Here is a 25,842-nt window from a genome sequence, read left to right on the forward strand (position 1 = left end):
TCAGTGTTCATATCGGCGCTGGATATCCTCCTCAAAAGTAGATTTCAAAGTGGTTATTTAAGTGAGTGTTTAAGTGATTGAATATTGGACTATATATTTGAAGTTAAGGGTTATCAAGGATGGCAAGTCTTCAGTGTTTTCAAGACATTTAAGTTGTTTAACCCGCCTGTTGTCTTCGGGTCAAATCTGACCGATTTACTACTTTCATCAATCATAACCTTTTTGTTTTACATTCGATTGCATTAAGGCTTTATGATATCCTTCACAGTAGACATTTGAACATATACAATTGCTGATCACCACTTTCATTGCATTTTGGATGATTTAGTCAACTTTGTAACACCATGGTGTTCCCGGTCAGTTTGACCGCCATAAATAAAAGGAATTAGTAACCATCCGGATCAGATAAAACACACACACACACACACACACACACACACACACACACACAGGGTGTTAAATGAAATTTGGTGATGATTAATGGTTTTGTGTTAATGTATTAGCAGTTAAAACAGGACCGGTCAAATTTGACCGCGGACACCAAAGTAAGGGGGGGGGGAAACAAAGACAATAGGAGGGTTAAAGCCCAATAACATCTAATATAATGTGTTGAAGAAATGCAATATTCAGAAATGTATAATTACATCATTTGCCACAACTGACAGGTGTGAGAAAAGCTTGAAAATGCTCTTGAAAATGTTTTTAAAGTGCTTCAATTTGACCTTTGCAGAAGACCTTGTGGAACCTCTGAACTACAGCAGTCGTGCTTTTATTTTCTGTGCAGCACTACACCTTTTTCTTCTTCTCGTAAACATGCAAAATGTTTAGCATTCAGCTCAAAAGTGCTGAATGCTAGTACCCATACTATGTACCCATAGCTAGCAGCTGTTTTAAAGAGTAACTGAGCTCCCTTTATATTAATAGAACAATAATGTCATTGTTAGCTAATGAATGTTTCCATGCTGAACAACGGCAACATGACAACGTTTCCATTGGTCCCTCTTCTTTAGAGAAGACCAGGAAATGATGGATACACGGATCGTGTTCAAATCAATAGACACGCAATGACTCTAAATAATAATGATCACGCCACCAAACACACATTCAGACTAAAGGAACCAGCTGTTTGGAAAATGAGAGAAGTAGAAAGTTCAGGTATTTGAGTTCAACATGTAAGAAGTAGAAAGTACAGGTATTTGTGTTCAATATGTAAGAAGTAGAAAGTACAGGTATTTGTGTTCAACATGTAAGAAGTAGAAAGTACAGGTATTTGGGTTCAACATGTAAGAAGTAGAAAGTACAGGTATTTGGGTTCAACATGTAAGAAGTAGAAAGTACAGGTATTTGGGTTCAACATGTAAGAAGTAGAAAGTTCAGGTATTTGAGTTCAACATGTAAGAAGTAGAAAGTACAGGTATTTGAGTTCAACATGTAAGAAGTAGAAAGTACAGGTATTTGAGTTCAACATGTAAGAAGTAGAAAGTACAGGTATTTGGGTTCAACATGTAAGAAGTAGAAAGTACAGGTATTTGGGTTCAACATGTAAGAAGTAGAAAGTACAGGTATTTGGGTTCAACATGTAAGAAGTAGAAAGTACAGGTATTTTAGTTCAACATGTAAGAAGTAGAAAGTACAGGTATTTGTGTTCAACATGTAAGAAGTAGAAAGTACAGGTATTTGGGTTCAACATGTAAGAAGTAGAAAGTACAGGTATTTGTGTTCAACATGTAAGAAGTAGAAAGTACAGGTATTTGTGTTCAACATGTAAGAAGTAGAAAGTACAGGTATTTGTGTTCAACATGTAAGAAGTAGAAAGTACAGGTATTTGGGTTCAACATGTAAGAAGTAGAAAGTACAGGTATTTGTGTTCAACATGTAAGAAGTAGAAAGTACAGGTATTTGGGTTCAACATGTAAGAAGTAGAAAGTACAGGTATTTGTGTTCAACATGTAAGAAGTAGAAAGTACAGGTATTTGAGTTCAACATGTGAGAAGTAGAAAGTACAGGTATTTGTGTTCAACATGTAAGAAGTAGAAAGTACAGGTATTTGAGTTCAACATGTAAGAAGTAGAAAGTACAGGTATTTGAGTTCAACATGTAAGAAGTAGAAAGTACAGGTATTTGAGTTCAACATGTAAGAAGTAGAAAGTACAGGTATTTGAGTTCAACATGTAAGAAGTAGAAAGTACAGGTATTTGGGTTCAACATGTAAGAAGTAGAAAGTACAGGTATTTGTGTTCAACATGTAAGAAGTAGAAAGTACAGGTATTTGTGTTCAACATGTAAGAAGTAGAAAGTACAGGTATTTGGGTTCAACATGTAAGAAGTAGAAAGTACAGGTATTTGGGTTCAACATGTAAGAAGTAGAAAGTACAGGTATTTGGGTTCAACATGTAAGAAGTAGAAAGTACAGGTATTTGAGTTCAACATGTAAGAAGTAGAAAGTACAGGTATTTGAGTTCAACATGTAAGAAGTAGAAAGTACAGGTATTTGGGTTCAACATGTAAAAAGTAGAAAGTACAGGTATTTGTGTTCAACATGTAAGAAGTAGAAAGTACAGGTATTTGTGTTCAAAATGTAAGAAGTAGAAAGTACAGGTATTTGTGTTCAAAATGTAAGAAGTAGAAAGTACAGGTATTTGTGTTCAACATGTAAGAAGTAGAAAGTACAGGTATTTGTGTTCAAAATGTAAGAAGTAGAAAGTACAGGTATTTGTGTTCAACATGTAAGAAGTAGAAAGTTCAGGTATTTGGGTTCAACATGTGAGAAGTAGAAAGTACAGGTATTTGTGTTCAACATGTAAGAAGTAGAAAGTACAGGTATTTGTGTTCAACATGTAAGAAGTAGAAAGTACAGGTATTTGTGTTCAACATGTAAGAAGTAGAAAGTACAGGTATTTGTGTTCAACATGTAAGAAGTAGAAAGTACAGGTATTTGTGTTCAACATGTAAGAAGTAGAAAGTACAGGTATTTGGGTTCAACATGTAAGAAGTAGAAAGTACAGGTATTTGGGTTCAAAATGTAAGAAGTAGAAAGTACAGGTATTTGTGTTCTAAATGTAAGAAGTAGAAAGTACAGGTATTAGTGTTCAACATGTAAGAAGTAAAAAGTAATCAGAAAAATAAGTAGTGGAGTAAAGTACTGATACCAGAAACATGTACTTAAGTACAGTAACGAAGTATTTGTACTCCACTACTTCCCACCTCTGCTTTTCATGTAATTTGTTCTAACTTGATATTCTCCTCACACTTCCTTTTCTTCCTTACAGTTATAAAGGTGTCTTCACAGTCTGAGCTGTTTCAACCACCTGTGCCCACTTTCCACACCTTCCTGATCCTCATTAGTGTAACAGTAAGAGTTTTTCTATTCTTTTTTGAACGTGCCGATTGTTTTTCTATGCTTAATATGATCCAAAAATGAAGCAAAAAGCTACACGTAGGATAAAGGCAGAGAAAAGGGAGTCATTTGCGGAGATGTAACATGAGCAACTAATGTAAGACAACTCACATATTTGCATCTTCACAGGCACTTTGCATCAGGACTTAGCTGCAGAATAAAGTGTACAGTAAAGACAAAGACACATTCAGGTCAAAATGTTGGATTGGTTATAATGTGAAGCACAACATATCTCTTGTTGAATATAAAGAGATCCAGGCCAATATTACAGAGAGCAAACTGACCTTTTCTACATCGATTAAAAGTGATGTTCTCCATTTAGCGGATAGATAATATTTGTATACAGAAGAGCGTTGAGGTTCCTCTGGAGCCAGCACAAGGTTTTGACCTTTACGAAGTTCTTTAACATGTAGACACTCCTCATGTGGAGGAACATTTCACAGACTTTCCCTCAAAGCGTTAGCAGGTATTTTCATTGAAATGGTTCATTAGTTAATATGTCACTCACCAAGAACAATAACTTCCAAAGGCCGTGAACTTTACTGTCAAGTTCCTTTTAGTGAGAGCTTCCCCTCTGAAAGAACAGCAGATGAACGAGAAGCTTTGTACCTGATTAGATATAGGTTAAAAGAACAAAGAAAGAAAAGACAACTATTGCCAAATCTCTGTTGAAAAGTACTAAATCAACTTTTCAGTTTACATTAAATTGAACTATTGTGTGCACTCTTTTATCTTTCTGACAAAAAGTGTATTTGAAGCACATGTGGTTGAAACAGCCTCTATCATTTCTATTTATACAATCTAGTGACGCATACAAATGCACACTTGGAACCGGTTAAAGCTGTAGCGTCAAATGATATCATTGAATGGTCTCCAACCTCAGTATGATTAACTGATACTTGTGCAAATGTCACTTTGAGCAACAGCTGATGCTGTACTGAAGTCTCACATTTCCTCTCAGCTGGCTACTCTCTGATAGATCAAAACGTTTTAATACTTTAACCTCAATTTATTTCAAATAACTGTTGCTTTATGATTTACTCAGTGGTGGAGCAAACTACTCTGAGTTTATTGAAAGTGGAAATAGTCTAAAGATGCTCCATTGCAAGTAAAAAGCCTACATTTAAAAGTTGAATTCAATCAAGGTTAAGAATTAGTATCAGCAGAATCTATTTTAAGTACAAAAGTAAAATAACTAATTCTGCACAATATCTCCTTTCACAGTGATATTAGAATATTATAAGGGGCTGATTTTATTTACTTGATTCACTATTGGTTAGTGTACTAGCTTAATACTGCATCATATCAAACAATCTGTTATTGAATGTATGAACTACTGTCACTTTTGGTGTCAAATTAATCAAGTTGGGCGCAATATAGAATGTAATAGCAATACTATAAAGAAGCAAGCAATGGAAATAAGTACAACATGTGTCCAAATTGTACTCAAGTACCTGAGTGAATGAACTTAGTGACTTTCCACCCCAGGATATATGATCTATGTATGATACAATTCTGTAGATATACACGTATACACTGATAAGCCATGTTGGATGAGTTGATACTAAGACTGTAGACGACATGTTTTTTAGTTGCATTACGTCGTACTCTCTCTGTGTGTGTGTGTGTGTGTGTGTGTGTGTGTGTGTGTGTGTGTGTGTGTGTGTGTGTGTGTGTGTGTGTGTGTGTGTGTGTGTGTGTGTGTGTGTGTGTGTGTGTGTGTGTGTGTGTGTGTGTGTGTGTGTGTGTGTGTGTGTGTGTGTGTGTGTGGTGTGTGTGTGTGTGTGTGTGTGTGGTGTGTGTGTGTGTGTGTGTGTGTGTGTGTGTGTGTGTGTGTGTGTGTGTGTGTGTGTGTGTGTGTGTGTGTGTGTGTGTGTGTGTGTGTGTGTGTGTGTGTGATGTCACTGAGGGAAGCACAGAAGCTCATCGTCATACAGGAAACATGTTTAGAGTGTTACAGAGGAGGCATATTTGACTGTGTGTGTGTGTGTGTGTGTCTCCGCCCACAGACAGGTGTATCAGCCCAGTCAGATCTGTTGTGTCATTTCCTCGCCGAGCTTCAGGACAAGGTGAGTTACGCTTGGTGTTCACAATCCTCTATTCAGTCATTTTAGAGTTTCTTTTTAAAATCCAGTGATGAGTGTTCAAACTACACCTTTCATATGTTTGTTGCACTAGTCAGGTCAAAGTTGTTCTTGAAAAATTATTTGCCCGCTTGCTTTGCATGTCAGAGCACGTTGTAGACTCTCTACTGTGCTATATAACTTTATTATTACTAGTAAAACTGATGCAAAAAGTAATAGTACATGTTCCTGTATAGTGTAATGTGTTTATTCTGCAGTGTGTCCTAATGCTTGTTAATGGAATTAAGCTGTTTGCTATGTTGTTGAAAAGTGCTATATTAAAAACATGCCTTGCCAAAGATCAGTTTTAAACACTAACATTTTATTATGGAGTTTTTCTTTGTGCATAAGTTTAGAAACAATATTCACATTGCACCACAACATAAATTGTATTCAGTGTGTAATCAAAAGAGGAACAATGACTATGGAAAGTGGACAAATATGAACTTGTTGTCAACATCTGCTGCTTAATTACCCTGCGGGCAGAAATCTAGCTGCACTTTGTACTTTGTGTTCTCCATGAACTTTGTGTGCTCCTTGAACAAGTATCTAATGTGGTCCCAAGGAGCTGTACATTAATCATTTACAGGTATTTTTCCTCTTCCAACAGAGGATTAAATGAGCTGTTTGCAGGATGATGGAGAGTCAGCATGAGTCTTTGGTCTGGTTCAAGGAGTCGCAGGTCGGGGCTGTGATCAGAAACGGCGTCGTCCCCGAGTGGTTTCATGGGATCATTTCCAGGAAGTGAGTTCTCAAAGGGCTTCACTGTCAGACATCTGCAGCAAGGGATGGGAAGAGCAATGTCAACATTTCACATGATCAAGAGGGGTAGTTAATACATCTGTCAGGTAAGAAGAGTAAAATAAAAGTGTAGGATTAAAACGTAATATATGTACCTTTATCCTAGAGCTGAGGGTTAAAATAACATAAACCAGCATTGAGAAGTGGGTTCAAAAGCCCAAACATGTCAAAACAGAGGAAGCTCTTGAATCCCTGAAAGGTTGAATATTTTCAGGAAGTTATTACAACTTTTGAGGAAGTTCTGGACAACCATGTTCAAATAAAAGGTCGAAATGACTCTCAACCACTACCTGATGTAAAATGTGCTCCGTCGTCGTGGTAAAACATCAAAACCACGAAAAAATGGTGACAACAGAGATATCCTCAACATCGTTTTAGGAATGGAAGAACATACAAAACTTTACGACTGCATATTTAATCTCCATGTTCATCAGAAAATGTTTAATTATGTTTACTTTGTAAGTCACAGATGTGTCAGTAAAGTCTTGAATCGTCGACATTACCCTTTGAATATTTCTACTTTTCTACCACTCGTACTTCCAGTGCCTTTTTGCTTCCTCCACACCCAGTTTACATTGACAGCTCTGAATAGTGGATGATATATGTGAGTTGATATTAGACATGGTTTACTCCATCTGTTGACTTTGCTGACAAGAGTATAACGGCCTGTATTTATTACACTGTTTGTCCAGGCAGTAAGCCGTTTCCTTAATACTTAACCCACAAAATGACCATATGCATATCGATTACTCACCTCGCATTATTTTTTAAATCTTGAAGGATATTTCTTGCAAAACAGCAGAAAGTCTTAATTTAAGAAAATGGAGGACAGGTTTAACAATATATTTATATATCAAAACAATACTATAAAAACTCGTATCATACAGTGTCAGTTATCCAGTCAATGTAGTGTGAGAATGTGTGAGTTTTAAAATGGTTTTGTGGCTTAAAATTATCAATAATTGACTCAGTTTTTAGAAAAAGGAAAGGTGATATTCTAAGTAACATGGGGTGAGTAATTTATATAAAAAATAGCCATTTTGTGGGTGAAATATTCCCTTGAATTGACACAATCCCTCTGCAGTCCACATGTATTAGCCACCCAATAAAATGGCTTAATGGTTTACAGATTAAGGAGCATGTATGAAAGGGTTTTTATCTTGTTGTAATTCATGCTTGTTATTATTCTTGCAGTATGTCAGAGGAACTGCTGATGTCCAGGCGTCGAGGCTACTTCCTCATCAGAGTCAGTGAGAGCCGGATCGGTTACACTCTCTCATACCGGTGAGGTTCTGCAGGAGAGGCCCTATTATGCTTCTTGGGGTTTTCCCTTTCCTGTAGTGTGTTGCAAAGGTTGTTGTGCATGTTAATGGTCGAAGGCTAAGATCTCTATGTTCCCTCCAGAAGGAGTTTCTCTCCCACACACTCCCCCTCCTGTCTGAATTGGACTCCTTTGTTTTGTTCTGTAACATGGTGACATCACTATGTATCACTCGCGCTTCTATTGGCTAGCGCACCAACACATTATACGTGATAGGCTAAGGGGCGGGTCATCTCTAATGGCGCATTCCCACTGCAGGGCCTCGCACGGCTTAGTACGGTATAGTTAGGCCTTGGTAGGCCAGTCTCACTTTATGCTGCGTTTCCATTACAGTTTAGTCAGCGCCATATATGGCTCTGAGTTTAGTAGCTGGGGCAGTAACTATAGTAACGCAGTGTAGGCGGAGCCGTGACGTCATCTTCAATGCGAACCACAAAACCATGGGTGACATGCTGTTTGATACTCATGGTACCTGTCACTGTAGAGTTTGTAAACTACCCTGTACATTATGTTGTTTGTCATCCTTATTGTTGTTTTTATGTTACATGTGTAACTAATGTCCTGCAGGTCACCCTTGAAAAAGAGATCTTTTGATCTCAAGGGGCTTCACCTGGTTAAATAAAGGCTACAAACCAACATCAGTCGTTAGCTGTTAGCACTCAAGCTCACAGCTCCTCATATCTGTTCAGAAACTAGACAGAAGTGAAACAAGTACAAACCGCAGACTGTCTGTGTCATGGCGAATACAGTCGCTGGTTTATTTATGTCTGTAGGCCGTTGCTGTGAGTGTGGACGGTCGGAGCATATATAACGTTAGCTTAGCCTCCATTTAGAAAACACGCATTTTAAAAGGTGTTTCTCCTGCCGTCTGTCTGCAGACTTGTCAAAGCATTAATTCATGGTTTTTACTAACCAGTATCAGTATGTTGTTACTTCGGCATCATTTTGAAACGTGTATTACAATTAAATCACGGTCAAATATGTTCATTTTGTTGTAGTTGTAGCCACTCATGTCACTAGTTTAGCATAGGCCTATGAGCCGGAACTACCCCTAGTGGAAAAGCAAAAAAAAACGTGCCGGGTTTGGCATGGCAGGCTTAAACCGTGCTGCAGTGGAAATGCGCCATAAGCTGTTGACCATTCACAACAGAGCCGGCCAGCGAACCAATCAGAGCAGACTGGGCTCTGGTTTCAGACAGAGGGTGAAAAGAGGTGCTGCAGCACAGGCAGTATGAGAAAAATAAAGAGCTTTTTGAACATTAGAGCATGGAGACATGTCACAGTCGAGAGACGAAATACTAATATGAACCTGAATACGAGCAGAATAGGGCCCCTTTAATGAGGACCCCCCCCTCTCTCTTTCCCCTCAGTGCTGAAGACCGCTGCAGACATTTCATGATCGATGCATTAGAGGACGGTCAGTACATCATAGTTGGAGAAGACCTGCGTCACCGGGGTCTGCAGGAGCTCATAGACTTCCACCGCAGGACTCCCATCATGCCTTTCAGCGAGGTGTTGACTGTCGCTTGTGGACAGGTGAGGAACTGAATACAGGTGACAGTTGATCTAAAAGATATAGATTTGAATGGTTTGTATACAAACAACTATGTTTGTATTCAATATCCTAAGTTAGTTTATGATGTTGAAATACCTCAATCAGACTGTGTAAATGTCAGTATAGCATTGGGACAATATATTTGCTTTGGGAAAATGTCCTTATTTTCTTCCTGTACTGTAGTCACCTTTACGATCAACAACCACAACATTTGCTTATTTCCTTTCCACTTGCACTTCATGCAAAAAGAAAACAGTAACAACCTGTTGTGCTTCTCTCTCTGTCCAGAGATCCAATCACAAGTCTGACTATGCAGAGTTGCTGTTTTCCCCAAAACCTGTAAACATCAGTTGGATGGAAAACAACTCGAAGCATCCAAGTTCAACCCTCCCAACATCAGAAGAAGAAATCCCCCCCGCTCTTCCTCATCGAGATACCATGAGGAACTCTGCAGTCCTGTCTCCAAACAGACTTTACCCTAATCTGTCAGAAGACCATCCGTTCATCACCCCTCCTCTCCCAGCAACGGTAATAATGATCTGTGAAGAGTTTCATTTATATTATCTGGTTCTAAAACTGTTCTAAAAAAAACATTATACGTAAATGTTGAAACATTTCTGATCAACGCTATCTTCAAGACCTTTTAATGTTTATTTTGTTCGAATCATCTTCCGGTTTCGATATGCTAGAGATGTGGTCTAATATGAACAAAAAAATGTCTTGCTACCTTCGAACTGTTTTGGTTTTGTCCCATCAGAGTTTGTTTCTGTTGCAGATTTTGTTTGTTAAGCTAAGTAAGAAAACGTCTTTAGATAATTTTCAAGACATTAAAGGGGTCATATCCTGCTCATTTTCATGTTCAAATGTGTATTTAGTGTCTCTACTGTGACATGTCTCCAGGCTTTAATGTTCAAAAAGGTCTTTATTTTTTATCATACTGCCTGTGCTGCAGCACCTCTTTTCACCCTCTGTCTGAAACCAGAGCCCAGTCTGCTCTGATTGGTTGGCGCAATCCAATAGAAGTCCAAGTGTAGTGCTATCACTATGTCCTGTAGCACAAAGGAGTCCAATGGAGGTGTTTCAGGAAGGGGGGGGGGGGAATTTGGGGATTTTTCACACTACAGGAGAAAGGGAAAGACCCCAACAAACTAAATGGGCCCCTTTAATCTTTGTGTGTTGCTTATTTAGTCACAATGTTTTAGATACATCTATGATTTGAAGCATGTTTTCAGTGGATAGGGTGCCCTTTTTCTTACAATGTTGATGCTGTCTCATGTTTATGATCTCCAGCCTGTGACCAGAAAGAGATCAGACTACCCTCCGTCCCACCAGCGCCTGGAGGTTCCCGCCCGAAGCCCCTTCCCTCCAGCGAGGCAGAACCAGGCTTGCATCACAACAGTTTCTGCACCTGGGACCCCCCTCACTCCCACAGCCACTCCACCCCACATGAGCGCTTCCATGCAGTCTGCAAAGATTCAGGAAGCAAAGCTGTTGGTCGTCTCCAACCTGAAGAACCTGAAGAAGAAATTCCAAAAGATAGGCAGACTGTTGCCGGAGAATCCCGTGGAGGAGAGGAGTGGAGTCACGGAGAACGAGTACCAGGAGATCACAGGGAAGCACGCTGATAATGAGTCGCCATATTCCCTCGCTTATGATGATGATGGGGTACCTTACGAATACCTTCCTCCTCCACCTTTTGCTCCTGGCTACTACAAGCCTCCTACACCTTCTGCTCCATTAGAGAATATTGTACAGATGGATCCGACCCTAAGAGGCGGCAGAAACACGACAGAAGCATCAACAAACAAAAAAGGAGCTATTGACCATTAAACCACTTTAAGGGTCACCTATTATGCAAAATCCACTTCTCCATGTCTCTTCGACATCAACATGTGTCCCCTCTTCTTCATGTCTCTTCTACATCAACATGTGTCCCCTCTTCTTCATGTCTCTTCGACATCAACATGTGTCCCCTCTTCTCCATGTCTCTTCGACATCAACATGTGTCCCCTCTTCTTCATGTCTCTTCTACATCAACATGTGTCCCCTCTTCTCCATGTCTCTTCTACATCAACATGTGTCCCCTCTTCTCCATGTCTCTTCTACATCAACATGGTGTCCCCTCTTCTTCATGTCTCTTCTACATCAACATGTGTCCCCTCTTCTTCATGTCTCTTCTACATAAACATGTGTCCCCTCTTCTTCATGTCTCTTCTACATCAACATGTGTCCCCTCTTCTTCATGTCTCTTCTACATCAGCATGTGTCCCCTCTTCTCCATGTCTCTTCTACATCAACATGTGTCCCCTCTTCTTCATGTCTCTTCTACATCAACATGTGTCCCCTCTTCCTCATGTCTCTTCTACATCAACATGTGTCCCCTCTGTGGAAAGAGACTCTGAAAGTTTCAGGAACAAAGATTCTCTCTCTTTTTGTCCTGATCCATTTCTATAAAAACCTGTCTGAAAATGAGCTGATCAGATTTTGGCCACTTTATGATGTCATAACGATGTTTTGGCTTGTGTAACCATTAGCCAATCAGCAACCAAGGTAACCCCCCCCCCCCCTTATCACCTGAATCTCCTCCTAGAGCACCATTGTGTTCTTTGTAACCAAATCTCTCTCAGAGGGGCGTGGGGAGGGGGCTCCTTATTTTCATCTAAAGTAACAGACAGAGAATCAGCACTTTTGAAACAGGGCTGAAACAGAGGGGATTATGGGTAATGCTGCAATGATCTGTTTGGTGTTTGGAGCCAATCAGAGACAGGTTTTGTATATATCTGAGACCTGTAATATATTGATTAAAAACAGTATAATAGGAGACCTTTAAAGTTTAAGGAGACACTAAAGGTGAATAGGTTAAACTCTTCACCAGTTACTTACATATGTTTTTTTGTATTACAAGTTTTCAAAAAAGTTATGCTTGAATATAGTAAAAAGGCATAATGGTAACAAATACATGCTAAACTGTATTCATTTCCAAAGATAAAGCCAGGTTCAAATGACGTTTTACTTTGTTGTTGACATATCAGAGTCCCAGGGTTTTACAGAGGGGATTTTGGATGTGTCTTTTTATAATGTTTTGCAATGTTTTTAGGATTTGTTCAAATGTAAATCAGGTGATGAATGAAATGTAAGTAAACCCCTCCGTAAAAACCTTCAGAATGTACACAGGAATGAAACTGGAGAGTTTGACCACTTTAATAATGTTCTTTGGATCTTAGCTTAGTCAAGAATATAACATACAAAATACATTAATACATTAAACGTCTGTCTTACTGCTGTGACTGTGATAAGTTCCACTGACTTGTTGACTCAAAAGAGACAATACAAATACACACAAGAAATGTATATTACATTTCATATATATGCATCTCGCTGAAGCGCACTACTCGCCTCTGCCCTGCTTTTAACTCGGGCAACTCAGGTATAAAAAGGCAGCAGGAGGAAGTTTGAGGCAGCGTATGTAAATATGAAATGACACGGTGTATATCAGCTGCTTTGAATAGAGGACGTATACTGTAGATACAGATCTGCATCAGCAACATGACAGGCGAGTGAGGTGAGTTACAACGCATTTCAATATATTACATGAATGACACAATAAATCACCTTTGAAAATGTGTATTGGTTTTCTGCAGTCCTTTGTGTCAGGGTAAATAATAGACCCAGGTACACCCAACTTTATTCACCCAAACTTGGCATCATCTCTGTTTCTGACCCAAGCAGTTCCTCCTCTTCCTCTTTTTGCTTTACTTCTCTGTCTCTGTTTATGCTATGACTCCTGTCATCAGTGCTTGAATTGGAATGAAAAAGGTGCCAGTACTCTAAAATCAGCAACTTTTTCAAGTCAATTTTATATATACAGCCCACAAACAAGAATTTGGCTACTATAATGCTGGTGGGTTTGTCTCTTTACTACTGTATATTTTAGAAAGGTTCACTGTACTTAACATTTTTTATGATAGGCAGCGGATATGGCTAAAGCTCAGTAAGGTCAATATTAACTGAAAATATAGCAATCAAAGTCTAGATCTTCTGCTGAAGACACATGAAGCAGAGACCTTTCAGGTGAGAGCCCCTCTGGTGGTGTTCAACATTAATGACAAGGAAACAAAGCTCTGGTCAGAAGCATTTTTTATAAAAAGCTTTAACAAAATTAAGTATTTCTGTACATTTTGAATGCAATCTAACTTTCCAACTCAGAAAACGAAAAACGAAAAAGTGCCAAACGTCTTCTCACATGGCTGAGCTGCTTTGCAATATACTTCACCACTGAAGAATACAAATATGTATAAAGTAAACTATGATGCAATCTAACTTTCCAACTCAGAAAAATGATAAAGAGCATGAACAAAGAACATGTAAAAACAAATGCAAAATGTGCACAATCTAACATTAGAAACTGTAACTGCAAGTAACAAAGTCTGAGCCATGGTAAAGAGTTACATTGAACACCAAGCTGATCAGATAACTCCCTGGTTGGTCTGAAGTCCTTCTATCTCCAGGATCTGTACAAATCGGCACATTATGCCAAAAGTCTTCTCACTGGGTGAGCTGCTTTGCAATATACTTCACATTGTTAGAAAAGGCTCCAGAAGGCCTTGGGGACATCAGTATCAGGGGCTGGAGCTGGACAGGCTCTTTCATCAGCACTTCTCCTTCCCTTTGCCAGCCAGGACCTCACATACTGTTCCGGATTGAACTGTCCTAGTGATGGTCCATTACATTTAATGAAAACCAGGCTGGACAGTCGGCTGACAGAGAGAGCATTCCTTTTTGCAGTAAGGATATCGTTCATGCAGCTGAATGCCCGCTCACACTCACTAGTGGAGACAGCGATGGTTCGGACTGCTTTCAGTAGAGGCTCCATGGCAGCAGGTGTACGGGATGCCCTGGTTTCCTTGTATTCGCGAAAGCCCTGAACAGTCTCTCTTCTGTCCACTTTCAGCACTTCGCACAAACGTAGCACCTCTACGTCCCCATACTGTACGTCTAACTCCTCTTCAGGCCAACTTCCAGGATGGATAACTTTCATGTCCTGGATTAGCTGATTGTCCCGGGCCTCCCGGCCATGTAATGGGATTTCTCTTGTGCTGACATGAGAGGAGGTTGTGGAAGTCATTCTGTGTCTCAGATTCTCTACCATACTGCGGAAAAACTGACCTGCATGAATCTGTACAAGCCTGCCATTCTCACGCAGGGCAACACCCTTGAAGGACTTCTCAGCTAGAGCTGTATGAACTGTAGTCATGTGTGGGCCAGGCATGGTGACCATGGATTCAAAAACTCGTATTTCTCGAGTTAAGAGCCTATCTGCTGTAGGCAGTGTCATCTCTCTTTTTTGGAGTTGCCGAGAGAGGTCGCTGAGCTCTGTGAGCGCATCGTACATCAGTCCCAGATTGCTGACAAACGTTGCAGATGTGAGCACATCATCCAGGCCCTTGTACTTTGCTCTGTCTCTGGAATCCCTGCTCGTGTCGTTTGCAGCATTTGTGAAGTGATCATGAAGCACTCGGTAGTTTTCCCAGACTGCTCTGACGCTCCTTTCACTTGAAGCCACCCAGCGGATGGACAAAACACGCCCTATCACCAGGAGACGCTGTCCGACTGCTTGCGCACACTGCGCTAACTGCCTCTGATTTTTGGGGGAGGCATGGAACAAGGAATAGAGTTTGTCAAAAAAGATCTGGAAATGATTGAGCCCTGAGACCTCCTTGACCACATCCCCAACTGCCAGCTCTAGACGATGATTGGAGCAGTGCCACACAAACAGGCTTGGGAATTTACTACACAACTGGGTAGCAACGCCTGTTCTCTTCCCTAGCATGACTGAAGCCCCATCACATGCAAAAGAAACGAAACACTGACCTAAAAAGTCCTCGTTAAAATCTCTTCCAAGACACTCCATTAACGCCTTTGTGATGTCATCAGCCGTTGTTCCATCCAACTCGATCAGCTCCCAAAAAAACGTTTCGGGCTCAGCATCAGCTAATGCTGAGCGTAGACACACAACAAGCACCGTTTTACCACTAATAGTGGTAGATTCATCGACCAAAACACAGAGTTTTCTTTGGTTTTCTGTAATGTCTTTTGCCATTTTTTTTCTTCAGCTCATGAGCTATGTGGTCGATGATTTCACCACAGGTTTTATTGGAGTGCAAAACCCTGCCCACGTTCAGCCCATTCAGTTTCTGTACATTCAAATCAATTGGCATGTCTGTGAATGGCCGGCTATGTTTGCCAATTTTATATGCCGTTCGAAAAACTCTGATAGTGGTGTCTAATTCAGATTTATGCATAGACTGCACTTGATGTTGAATAGTTTCACGTGAAGCAGATGTAAGGATGTCAGCAGCTTTTACATGGGCTTGTGATTATTTATGTTCTTTGATTTTTTTTCTCAGGCTAGCTTGTTGTTTGCCCTTGTCAACACCGAAATGAGACACTGCACACTCACCCCATTCAGTTGACAGTTTCAGTCCTTGTCCAGTGTGTATTCCCAAAGATTTGACATCTCTGCATATCCGACATCCTAGCTTCTTATCTTTAAGAAGGAGCCATGCATTGGTCTTGCAAAAATATTGCACCTGGTCCGTTGTCCAGCAGTCAGGTGCATCGCTTTGCCCGGTGTTGGTGGTGGCAGTTGCGCCAGCAGCAGCTAACGTTAGAGGCTCTGGAGGAGGCGGCGGAGCTAGTGCTAATGCTAATGCACTAGAACTTGGAGCAGGAGGATCAACCAAGAAAGCTCCCCATCAGACACAATTTCCAACACAGGCACAGCATTCTCTGTATTTGAAGTTTCTTCCGGCGACAACCGCTGTCTTTTTGCACTTTTATTAATCCACGCTAACATTTTAGAAATGCTAATTTGTGACGTGACTTGCTTTCCTTCTCTCGGGGGCATGCCTGCTCTGTTCTATCACTCTACATAGCCACCCACTGGGTGGGAGTTGCACTACATAAACACAACACACGTGCATCTAGGTATGTAAATTGTAAAGCATTAAAACATGGTTTTACTAACAGTTTTCAGTATGTTGTTACTTCGGCATTATTATTATTATTATTATTTTGAAACGTGTATTACTATTAAATCACGGTCAAATAGGTTAATTTTGACATAGTCGTTTCCACCACAGTATTTACATGGAGAAGATAAGCCCCGCCCCCTCTCCAGCACGTTCTGTTTGAATGACAGGAGTAAACAGCTGACAGCCGCTGTGAAACTCCAGCGGTTAGAGCGATGAGAATGTCCGTTCGGCACCTCATGACGCATCTACTGAGTACCGGGCGGCTGTATATATATATATATGGATGTATAATAAGAAAGGCGGGAGAGTGTTGAGTACTGGCACGGTGCATGAGTACCGGAGTACCGCCAGCATGCCGGTACTGAGCAAGAAGTGCCGGTACTCCATGGGTCAGAACCAGAAGTGCCGGTACTGCGTACCGGTGAGTACCGGCCCAATTCCAGCACTGCCTGTCATGGTCACACAGTGGGAGGGTGCATGCTGTGGTGAAATTACCTAATTTTACCAGGAATTCACATAACGTTGCAACATGTTTACCTCCGAATTTTGTGGTCTAATTTTACTATAGATCAGGGGTTTCAAACTCAAGGCCCGTGGGCCAAAACCGGCCCACAATCCTCATTTTATGTGGCCCGCAAGAGCTTGCAAAGAATATAATACAATTGGTGTAATTGTTGAATATTTTCTTTCAATTATTTGCCATAGACTTCTGCTTTCAGACGTAGTTATTTATGAAGTTATTACCAGAACTGATAGTAATCCAATGCAGAGCCAATAATATAATATAATACATTATTTAATATTTATGTATAGGTATATTTATATGTATATTTATATATTCTAAAAGTTACAACCGGCCCTTAGTGCAACCATAATGCTAATGTGGCCCGTGATGAGATTGAGTTTGACACCCCTGCTGTAGATTTGTATCAAAGAATGCACAGAAAGAAAAAATGCGTAATTTATTCAATTGTCATTGTTGAGTTATTTTTACATTTTTATATTGACACATAAGTCTAAGGGTCGTCAATACTTCTGGTGTTGAGGACATATCCCCATATTAAGCTAAAATAAAACATGTGCCTCCCAAAAGACTAAACTGTAAAACGTTTTCCAGTAAGAGTCACTCTGATTACATTCTGATGTACAGTTTCAAAATAAAAGAGCTTTGAAGTCTCATATATGAGCTATCGGCCCTCTATCTTAAGATACAAATACATAAAAAACACTGTCCATAATCAAAGACTCATTTCACTTCAGGGTGATAGAAGGCCACCCAAAATATTCACTCAGAAAAAATCAGGTGATTCTGATGTAGAGTTTCAAAATAAAATATATTTGAATTCCTGTTGTGTGTTATGGAGAGGCGAAGTCACACCCATCTACTTCCGGACCATGGGACCCCGGAAGCGAAAAATGTACATTGAATTCAATGGAGAGAGAACACGTATCTTTTGATCCCGTTTGAATTGTGCCACGAACTACACATATGATGTTTGTCGATCTTAAACAATCATTTCCAGGTCAAAAAAGTCACATTTTGTCGTAAAACTGCTGAAATATAAGACTATGAAAAATACGCTACTACCAAGACTACAAATCCCAAATCCCATTCTGGGTCGCGTAAGTGATGTCACAGGCATGCTCGGTGATTTATAATAAGACTCGTAATTAAAGCGAAGAAGAAGAAGATCTCATAACTGATTTATTCCCTCCAATAAATTATAGATCGCTAAAAATAAATTCACTTTTACAAGATGCCTGTGTGCTTTGTACCAGGTTGTAGTCATAAAAGTGATCATACCACTTGCTCCTTCTATCGATTCCCGTCTGATGAAAGGACCAGGAGTCGCTGGATCAGACATATCAGGTAATATCATAGGTAAATATACATGTTGTGCATGTTCATGTGCATAGTCAAGTTAGCTACCTAGCTAGTAGCGACGAGTATAGCGAGCACGTTAGTTAGCATTACATTACTTAGCCTTGTCATTTTTAGTAGCCTTACCATGAAGTTATTATTTTATTACATGAAGTAAACCAAAATGTTAAACAGTAACCAAACATGATGGTAAGTATTTCGTGAAACATTTGAAGAGTAGCCTACTGCGCCCTCCACCGGGTGCTAAGGAAGCAGTTCAGGGAGAGTCGAAGGCAGGCAGGGAGCTTTGCATGTCATTCTTCTGGACGTGTTTCATTGTGATGACAATCTGTTTGTTGGAAAGACAGTCGTTGTGTGCTTATTGAGAGAAAATTGTTAGAAGAGATAATTATTCAAAGTGTTGTTACTTTAAAGTGTTGTTACTGACCTTTTTCTCTTTTATTTTCTTTACCTCACCTGTAACTGCTGAGACGTTGAGGAACATGCACACTGACCTGCTCTGGCAACCTGATTTCCACTGTACGTAATAGTATTTGGTTATGGTATATTATTTATATACATCAAAGGCACAATGCACCCCCCAGAGACACACATGTATTGAGTGTGATATTTTGCATAGATCATGTGAAATCATCTTTACATACTAGAAAACTGTAGGAGCGGCAACTTGTTTTGAAATTTAATTTTTAATATCCGATAATAAAGTTGATCTGTTTTCTTTATTCTTCTCTTCCCAGCTCCATACATCACCATTCTCTGTTCCTGCAGGTCCTGCTTGCTAATCAATGCTCATATTTTTTTACACAATTACAAATAAAGTCATTGTATTGTATGACATGAAGTTGTGCTTCATTCGGAGTCAATAATACATTAATTCTGCCTTCAACTGCACAATGATTGTGGACTGCACCGACATCCATGTAGCTGCCCCCCAGTAAGATGAACCAAGCAAAGAGGGTCACCATCATGCCCAAGGACATCCAGCTGGCCCGCCGCATCCGTGGAGAGAGGGCTTAGACTGACCTGAGACCAGCACACCCAAACACAACGGCTCTTTTAAGAGCCACCTACAGTTTCAAAGAGTTGCCATCCTACGTTATTATAATGATTAAACTGGTTCATGTATCACTTAGTTTACTGAACCGTGATGAATGAAAGAAATGAGTGAGGTAGTGGTTTTACTGAAGTTACAAAGACATTAATATATGAGTAACAGGTATTGTATTGTAAGTATTCGGTATATTCCTTGATAGCTTTTGGAGAAGGTTGTTTTTAAGTTTACTAAAATCTATCGTTTCAACTGTTTCACTTTATAAAAAAGGAACAGGTGAGTAGAGCATCATTGAGTTTCTTATTCTGTCAGTAAATTATCCAAATTAAATGTTTTTCATTATTTTAGTCAACCCTAAACAAATTGATTGTACCTTTTAATGATGACCTTACATGGTCGGCAAAGTTAAATTAACTTCAGAAAATCAAATCTGTTCTGAGAAAAAAGGAATACATGTTTAAAGATAGGAACTTGCCATCCCACTGAAAAACAGTCCGTAGAAATGTAAAGGCGTAGTTGTAGTTCAGTCCAACGTTTCATTTGGATTCATTTGACAACAGTCAACTATTTTCATAAAGAATATATATATTTTTCAAAGTCAACTTTATTGTCAATCTTACTCAGTTTGAGAGATCAAAAAGATGTTTAAATAAAATTATACAATTTACAGATATGTATACAAATATATATATCCTATATACACCATCATGTATAATGATGGTGTATGATGTAGAAGGAAGTGTGGTAGATAACAAGTAAATATAGAGTTACATACAGATCCATGTTACAGCAAAAGATGGAATAACTAAGAAGCACGCAGAATAATAATAATTACATGCAACAATTAAATAACTGCTCAGCATCTCCACCACAATCTACCTCTACTGGCCAACACAGGGAGCATATGCTGGGTGTATAATTTTTCCAGGAGGAGGAGATTTCCATGCCATGCAGGGTCTTTGGGGATGGGGATGGGGATGATGATCACCTCCTTCGTGGTCCACACAACAAAGTAGCAGAGACTCCGGTCTGTGATATGCAGCTGCCCTTGGACTGGTGCCAGTATGGGTGATTCTCCTTGAGAATATATGACCCACCCTCCTCACGAAGACAGAAGGATGGTAACTGGACTGCCTCCGCGATGGTCATGTTCCTCTGGCTGTGTGGACACTTCACCTCCAGCAGGGCAGATGGCTGCACAAGTCCATCGGGTGATGCTCCCAAAACACCCGACTCACTCACAAAGAGACCAGACTCGATTCTAAGCCTTCACCCCTTCGGCCTCGTTTACAACCCCCCAGTTGACAGTTGGCGATGTCTCTGGCCAGTGGGTTGTATGTCTCCTCTCGCTGTTGGTAAAGTTGAGACACCGACTGGACTACTTTTTAAGTGCCAGGCTTCCTCCACTGGCACTCACATCTGTGGAGCTGATCTGCCACATGGCAAATATTGCCAATGCTGCAGCGTGGCTGCATTTGTACATCTCCTGTGCACAATCACAGACAGCGCTCTGCATCGCGCCATCGTCTCCCATGCAGATCTGTAAAAATAAAAATAAGTACCATTTGTTAGCATGCTATAATAGATTGAATGAGCAATAATACAAGTATGGTCCGGATCTGGGGGTGGGAGGGTTTATTTTTCCATAGTTTTGTCCTCTTGTCTGATTGTTGTTATTGTTTGTTTTTTCTGTATTTTTTGTAATTTGTGTTGTATTGGTTGTGATTGTACATTGTATTTTTCTAAATGTGTATGAATACATTTTTGAAAAACATTTGATCAACAATAAAAAAGGATTTGGTCAGGATCTAGACTCAGTGTGTAGTTTATTAATTAATCAATGCTCTCTACATTAGGAAAACACATACCGGTGTACCAGAGGGAGTCACACACAGCTGTGCCTAGATAACCAAAATCCTTGAATCTACACACAGCAAATAAACTCAAATGACACAACGAGAAAAAGGAGATCACACATACAGTATAGTCGATAAAAAACTGTCCGCTTCAATCTGAAGAGCAACTAAAACAAAACACGGGAGTGTACCTTGTTCTTGTGAACACTAATGTTATCCACAGCATACACAGAGACCACGAATTTCTTAAGGAGAAAACTAGTTACTAAAACAAAACACGTTAGTGTACCTTGTTAGCTAATGTTAGCTAGCTGACATTAACGTTACACATTGCACTCATATTACTCACCGAAACCTTGTAAAGCCGGTCCCGCTGCTCTTACAGAACCGACTAACTCCCCTTTCATATAGGTACAGCTCTCAACGTGCCCAGACTTGTAGTGATTTTCACCTCGTAAAATACTTTTATTCTCATTCTGAAAGAATGTGGTGAAATGTGCCAACGTGACGGCCATCTTTATGTTGGTGACGCGTATTGTGCGAGACGAGAGACCTGTAGTTCACTGAGCGGTTTCACACGAAAAAATGTGTAACTTCACAGTTTTACGACACATTTTTATTTTTTTGACTTGCAAAATGTTCTTTTAAATTGACAAACATCATATGTGTCATTCGTGGCACAATTCAAACGGGATCAAAAGATAACCTTTCTCTCTCCATTGACTTCAATGTATAATTTTCCGCATCCGGGGTCCCATGGAGGCTTTCGGAAGGGGAGGGACTTCGCCTCTCTATACAGTATATCCCTCTGGTACACTGGTATGTGTTTTCCTAATGTAGAGAGCATTGATTAATTAATAAACTACACACTGAGTCTAGATCCTGACCAAATCCTTTTTTATTGTTGATCAAATGTTTTTCAAAAATGTATTCATACACATTTAGAAAAATACAATGTACAATCACAACCAATACAGCACAAATTACAAAAAATACAGAAAAAACAAACAATAACAACAATCAGACAAGAGGACAAAACTATGGAAAAATAAACCCTCCCACCCCCAGATCCGGACCATCCTTGTATTATTGCTCATTCAATCTATTATAGCATGCTAACAAATGGTACTTACTTTATTTTTACAGATCTGCATGGGAGACGATGGCGCGATGCAGAGCGCTGTCTGTGATTGTGCACAGGAGATGTACAAATGCAGCCACGCTGCAGCATTGGCAATATTTGCCATGTGGCAGATCAGCTCCACAGATGTTGAGTGCCAGTGGAGGAAGCCTGGCACTTAAAAAGTAGTCCAGCCGGTGTCTCAACTTTACCATCAGCGAGAGGAGACATACAACCCACTGGCCAGAGACATCGCCAACTGTCAACTGGGGGGTTGTAAACGAGGCCGAAGGGGTGAAGGCTTTTGTGGAGGCCTATCAAGTGACAGTGTTAGAATCGAGTCTGGTCTCTTTGTGAGTGAGTCGGGTGTTTTGGGAGCATCACCCGATGGACTTGTGCAGCCATCTGCCCTGCTGGAGGTGAAGTGTCCACACAGCCAGAGGAACATGACCATCGCGGAGGCAGTCCAGTTACCATCCTTCTGTCTTCGTGAGGAGGGTGGGTCATATATTCTCAAGTAGAATCACCCATACTGGCACCAGTCCAAGGGCAGCTGCATATCACAGACCGGAGTCTCTGCTACTTTGTTGTGTGGACCACGAAGGAGGTGATCATCATCCCCATCCCCATCCCCAAAGACCCTGCATGGCATGGAAATCTCCTCCTCCTGGAAAAATTCTACACCCAGCATATGCTCCCTGTGTTGGCCAGTAGAGAGGAGGACATTTCAATAAACATACTCTTAACACCCTCGGACTCTGCGTTGTGTTTCGTATGTGTGATGGGGTGTTATGCAGGGGGGAGGAAAACAGGACACAGCAGATTGGGATTGTGGTGGAGATGCTGAGCAGTTATTTAATTGTTGCATGTAATTATTATTATACTGCGTGCTTCTGAGTTATTCCATCTTTTGCTGTAACATGGATATGTAAGTAACTCTATATTTACTTGTTATCTACCACACTTCCTTCTACATCATACACCATCATTATACATGATGGTGTATATAGGATATATATATTTGTATACATATCTGTAAATTGTATAATTTTATTTAAACGTCTTTTTGATCTCTCAAACTGAGTAAGATTGACAATAAAGTTGACTTTGAAAAATATATATATTCTTTATGAAAATAGTTGACTGTTGTCAAATGAATCCAAATGAAACGTTGGATTGAACTACAACTACGCCTTTAAATCTCTACGGACTGTTTTTCAGTGGGATGGCAAGTTCTTATCTTTAAACATTTATTAGTTTTTTCTCAGAACAGATTTGATTTTCTGAAGTTAATTTAACTTTGGCGACCATGTAAGGTCATTATTAAAAGGTACAATCAATTTGTTTATGGTTAACTAAAATAATGAAAAACATTCATTTGGATAATTTACTGACAGAATAAGAAACTCAATGATGCTCTACTCACCTGTTCCTTTTTTATAAAGTGAAACAGTTGAAACGATAGATTTTAGAAACTTAAAAACAACCTTCTCCAAAAGCTATCAAGGAATATACCGAATACTTGTTTTAGAACTTTATTACATATTTTTATATAAATAGTTTGAATGATCCATAATTGACAGAAGCTTGTGTTTACACTGACCTGTTACTCATATATTAATGTCTTTGTAACTTCAGTAAACCACTACCTCACTAATTTCTTTCATTCATCACGGTTCAGTAAACTAAGTGATACATGAACCAGTTTAATCATTATAATAACGTAGGATTGCAACTCTTTGAAACTGTAGGTGGCTCTTAAAAGAGCCGTTGTGTTTGGGTGTGCTGGTCTCAGGTCAGTCTAAGCCCTCTCTCCACGGATGCGGCGGGCCAGCTGGATGTCCTTGGGCATGATGGTGACCCTCTTTGCTTGGTTCATCTTACTGGGGGGCAGCTACATGGATGTCGGTGCAGTCCACAATCATTGTGCAGTTGAAGGCAGAATGAATTTATTATTGACTCCGAATGAAGCACAACTTCATGTCATACAATACAAGGACTTTATTTGTAATTGTGTAAAAAAATATGAGCATTGATTAGCAAGCAGGACCTGCAGAAACAGAGAATGGTGATGTATGGAGCTGGGAAGAGAGAAGAATAAAGAAAACAGATCAACTTTATTATCGGATATTAAAAATTAAATTTCAAAACAAGTTGCCGCTCCTACAGTTTTCTAATATGTAAAGATGATTTCACATGATCTATGCAAAATATCACACTCAATACATGTGTGTCTCTGGGGGGTGCATTGTGCCTTTGATGTATATAAATAATATACCATGACCAAATACTATTACGTACAGTGGAAATCAGGTTGCCAGAGCAGGTCAGTGTGCATGTTCCTCAACGTCTCAGCAGTTACGGCCCCTACAGTGTCACCCACTGTCTCTGCCACCTCCCCCCATGCCTGGCTCCTCCGGTTTGTATCCCTGTATGTAAAGAGGGACTGGTCATATAGTACCGCCACGATCATTTTCTCCTCCATTTTTTGACATATGGGAAATAACTGCGGTCTGGCTCTCCCAACATACGTTTGATTGGCTTGCGCTTGTAATGTCAGATTTGAATACGCGGGATTTGATTGGCTGACGCCTCCGTCGAGGCGGCAAAAGTAGAACATTGCTCTACTTTTGCAGCGAGCACCGCGAGAGAAGCTACGCTTTGCTCCCACAATGCAGTTCGGCGAATCGTGACGTCACCCCATTCAAAGTGAATGGGCAGAAGCGTTGAAGCGGCAACGCACGCCGCCGTGTGTAGGCTCCGTTACAGGTGAGGTAAAGAAAATAAAAGAGAAAAAGGTCAGTAACAACACTTTAAAGTAACAACACTTTGAATAATTATCTCTTCTAACAATTTTCTCTCAATAAGCACACAACGACTGTCTTTCCAACAAACAGATTGTCATCACAATGAAACACGTCCAGAAGAATGTCATGCAAAGCTCCATGCCTGCCTTCGACTCTCCCTGAACTGCTTCCTTAGCACCCGGTGGAGGGCGCAGTAGGCTACTCTTCAAATGTTTCACGAAATACTTACCATCATGTTTGGTTACTGTTTAACATTTTGGTTTACTTCATGTAATAAAATAATAACTTCATGGTAAGGCTACTAAAAATGACAAGGCTAAGTAATGTAATGCTAACTAACGTGCTCGCTACTCGTCGCTACTAGCTAGGTAGCTAACTTGACTATGCACATGAACATGCACAACATGTATATTTACCTATGATATTACCTGATATGTCTGATCCAGCGACTCCTGGTCCTTTCATCAGACGGGAATCGATAGAAGGAGCAAGTGGTATGATCACTTTTATGACTACAACCTGGTACAAAGCACACAGGCATCTTGTAAAAGTGAATTTATTTTTAGCAATCTATAATTTATTGAAGGGAATAAATCAGTTATGAGATCTTCTTCGCTTTAATTACGAGTCTTATTATAAATCACCGAGCATGCCTGTGACATCACTTACGCGACCCAGAATGGGATTTGTAGTCTTTGTAGGAGCGTATTTTTCATAGTCTTATATTTGAGCAGTTTTACGACAAAATGTGACTTTTTTGACCTGGAAATGATTGTTTAAGATTGACAAACATCATATGTGTAGTTTGTGGCACAATTCAAACGGGATCAAAAGATACGTGTTCTCTCTCCATTGAATTCAATGTAAATGTTTTGCTTCCGGGGTCCCATGGTCC

At 40.0% G+C, this 25,842-nt stretch overlaps 1 protein-coding gene across 2 annotated transcripts; it reads left to right on the forward strand.

Moving 5' to 3' along the window:
* Nucleotides 1–3,110: 3,110 nt before the first annotated feature.
* Nucleotides 3,111–11,138, forward strand: hsh2d (hematopoietic SH2 domain containing). 2 transcript variants are annotated; one of them, XM_034208216.1, is made up of 7 exons: nt 3,111–3,352; nt 5,407–5,466; nt 6,131–6,264; nt 7,516–7,605; nt 9,013–9,178; nt 9,486–9,725; nt 10,488–11,138. In XM_034208216.1, exons 3-7 carry the CDS (start codon nt 6,155–6,157, stop codon nt 11,025–11,027), a joined length of 1,146 nt encoding a protein of 381 aa, XP_034064107.1. In that variant the 5' UTR covers nt 3,111–3,352; nt 5,407–5,466; nt 6,131–6,154; the 3' UTR covers nt 11,028–11,138. The 2 variants fall into 2 exon arrangements, with proteins under 2 accessions (XP_034064107.1, XP_034064109.1); XM_034208218.1 differs by lacking the exons at nt 3,111–3,352; nt 5,407–5,466 and having other exon boundaries at nt 6,199–6,264; nt 7,516–7,567.
* Nucleotides 11,139–25,842: the final 14,704 nt, after the last annotated feature.

The sequence above is a fragment of the Gymnodraco acuticeps genome, unplaced genomic scaffold, assembly GCF_902827175.1.
Source record: "Gymnodraco acuticeps unplaced genomic scaffold, fGymAcu1.1, whole genome shotgun sequence".
Lineage (NCBI taxonomy): Eukaryota > Metazoa > Chordata > Actinopteri > Perciformes > Bathydraconidae > Gymnodraco > Gymnodraco acuticeps.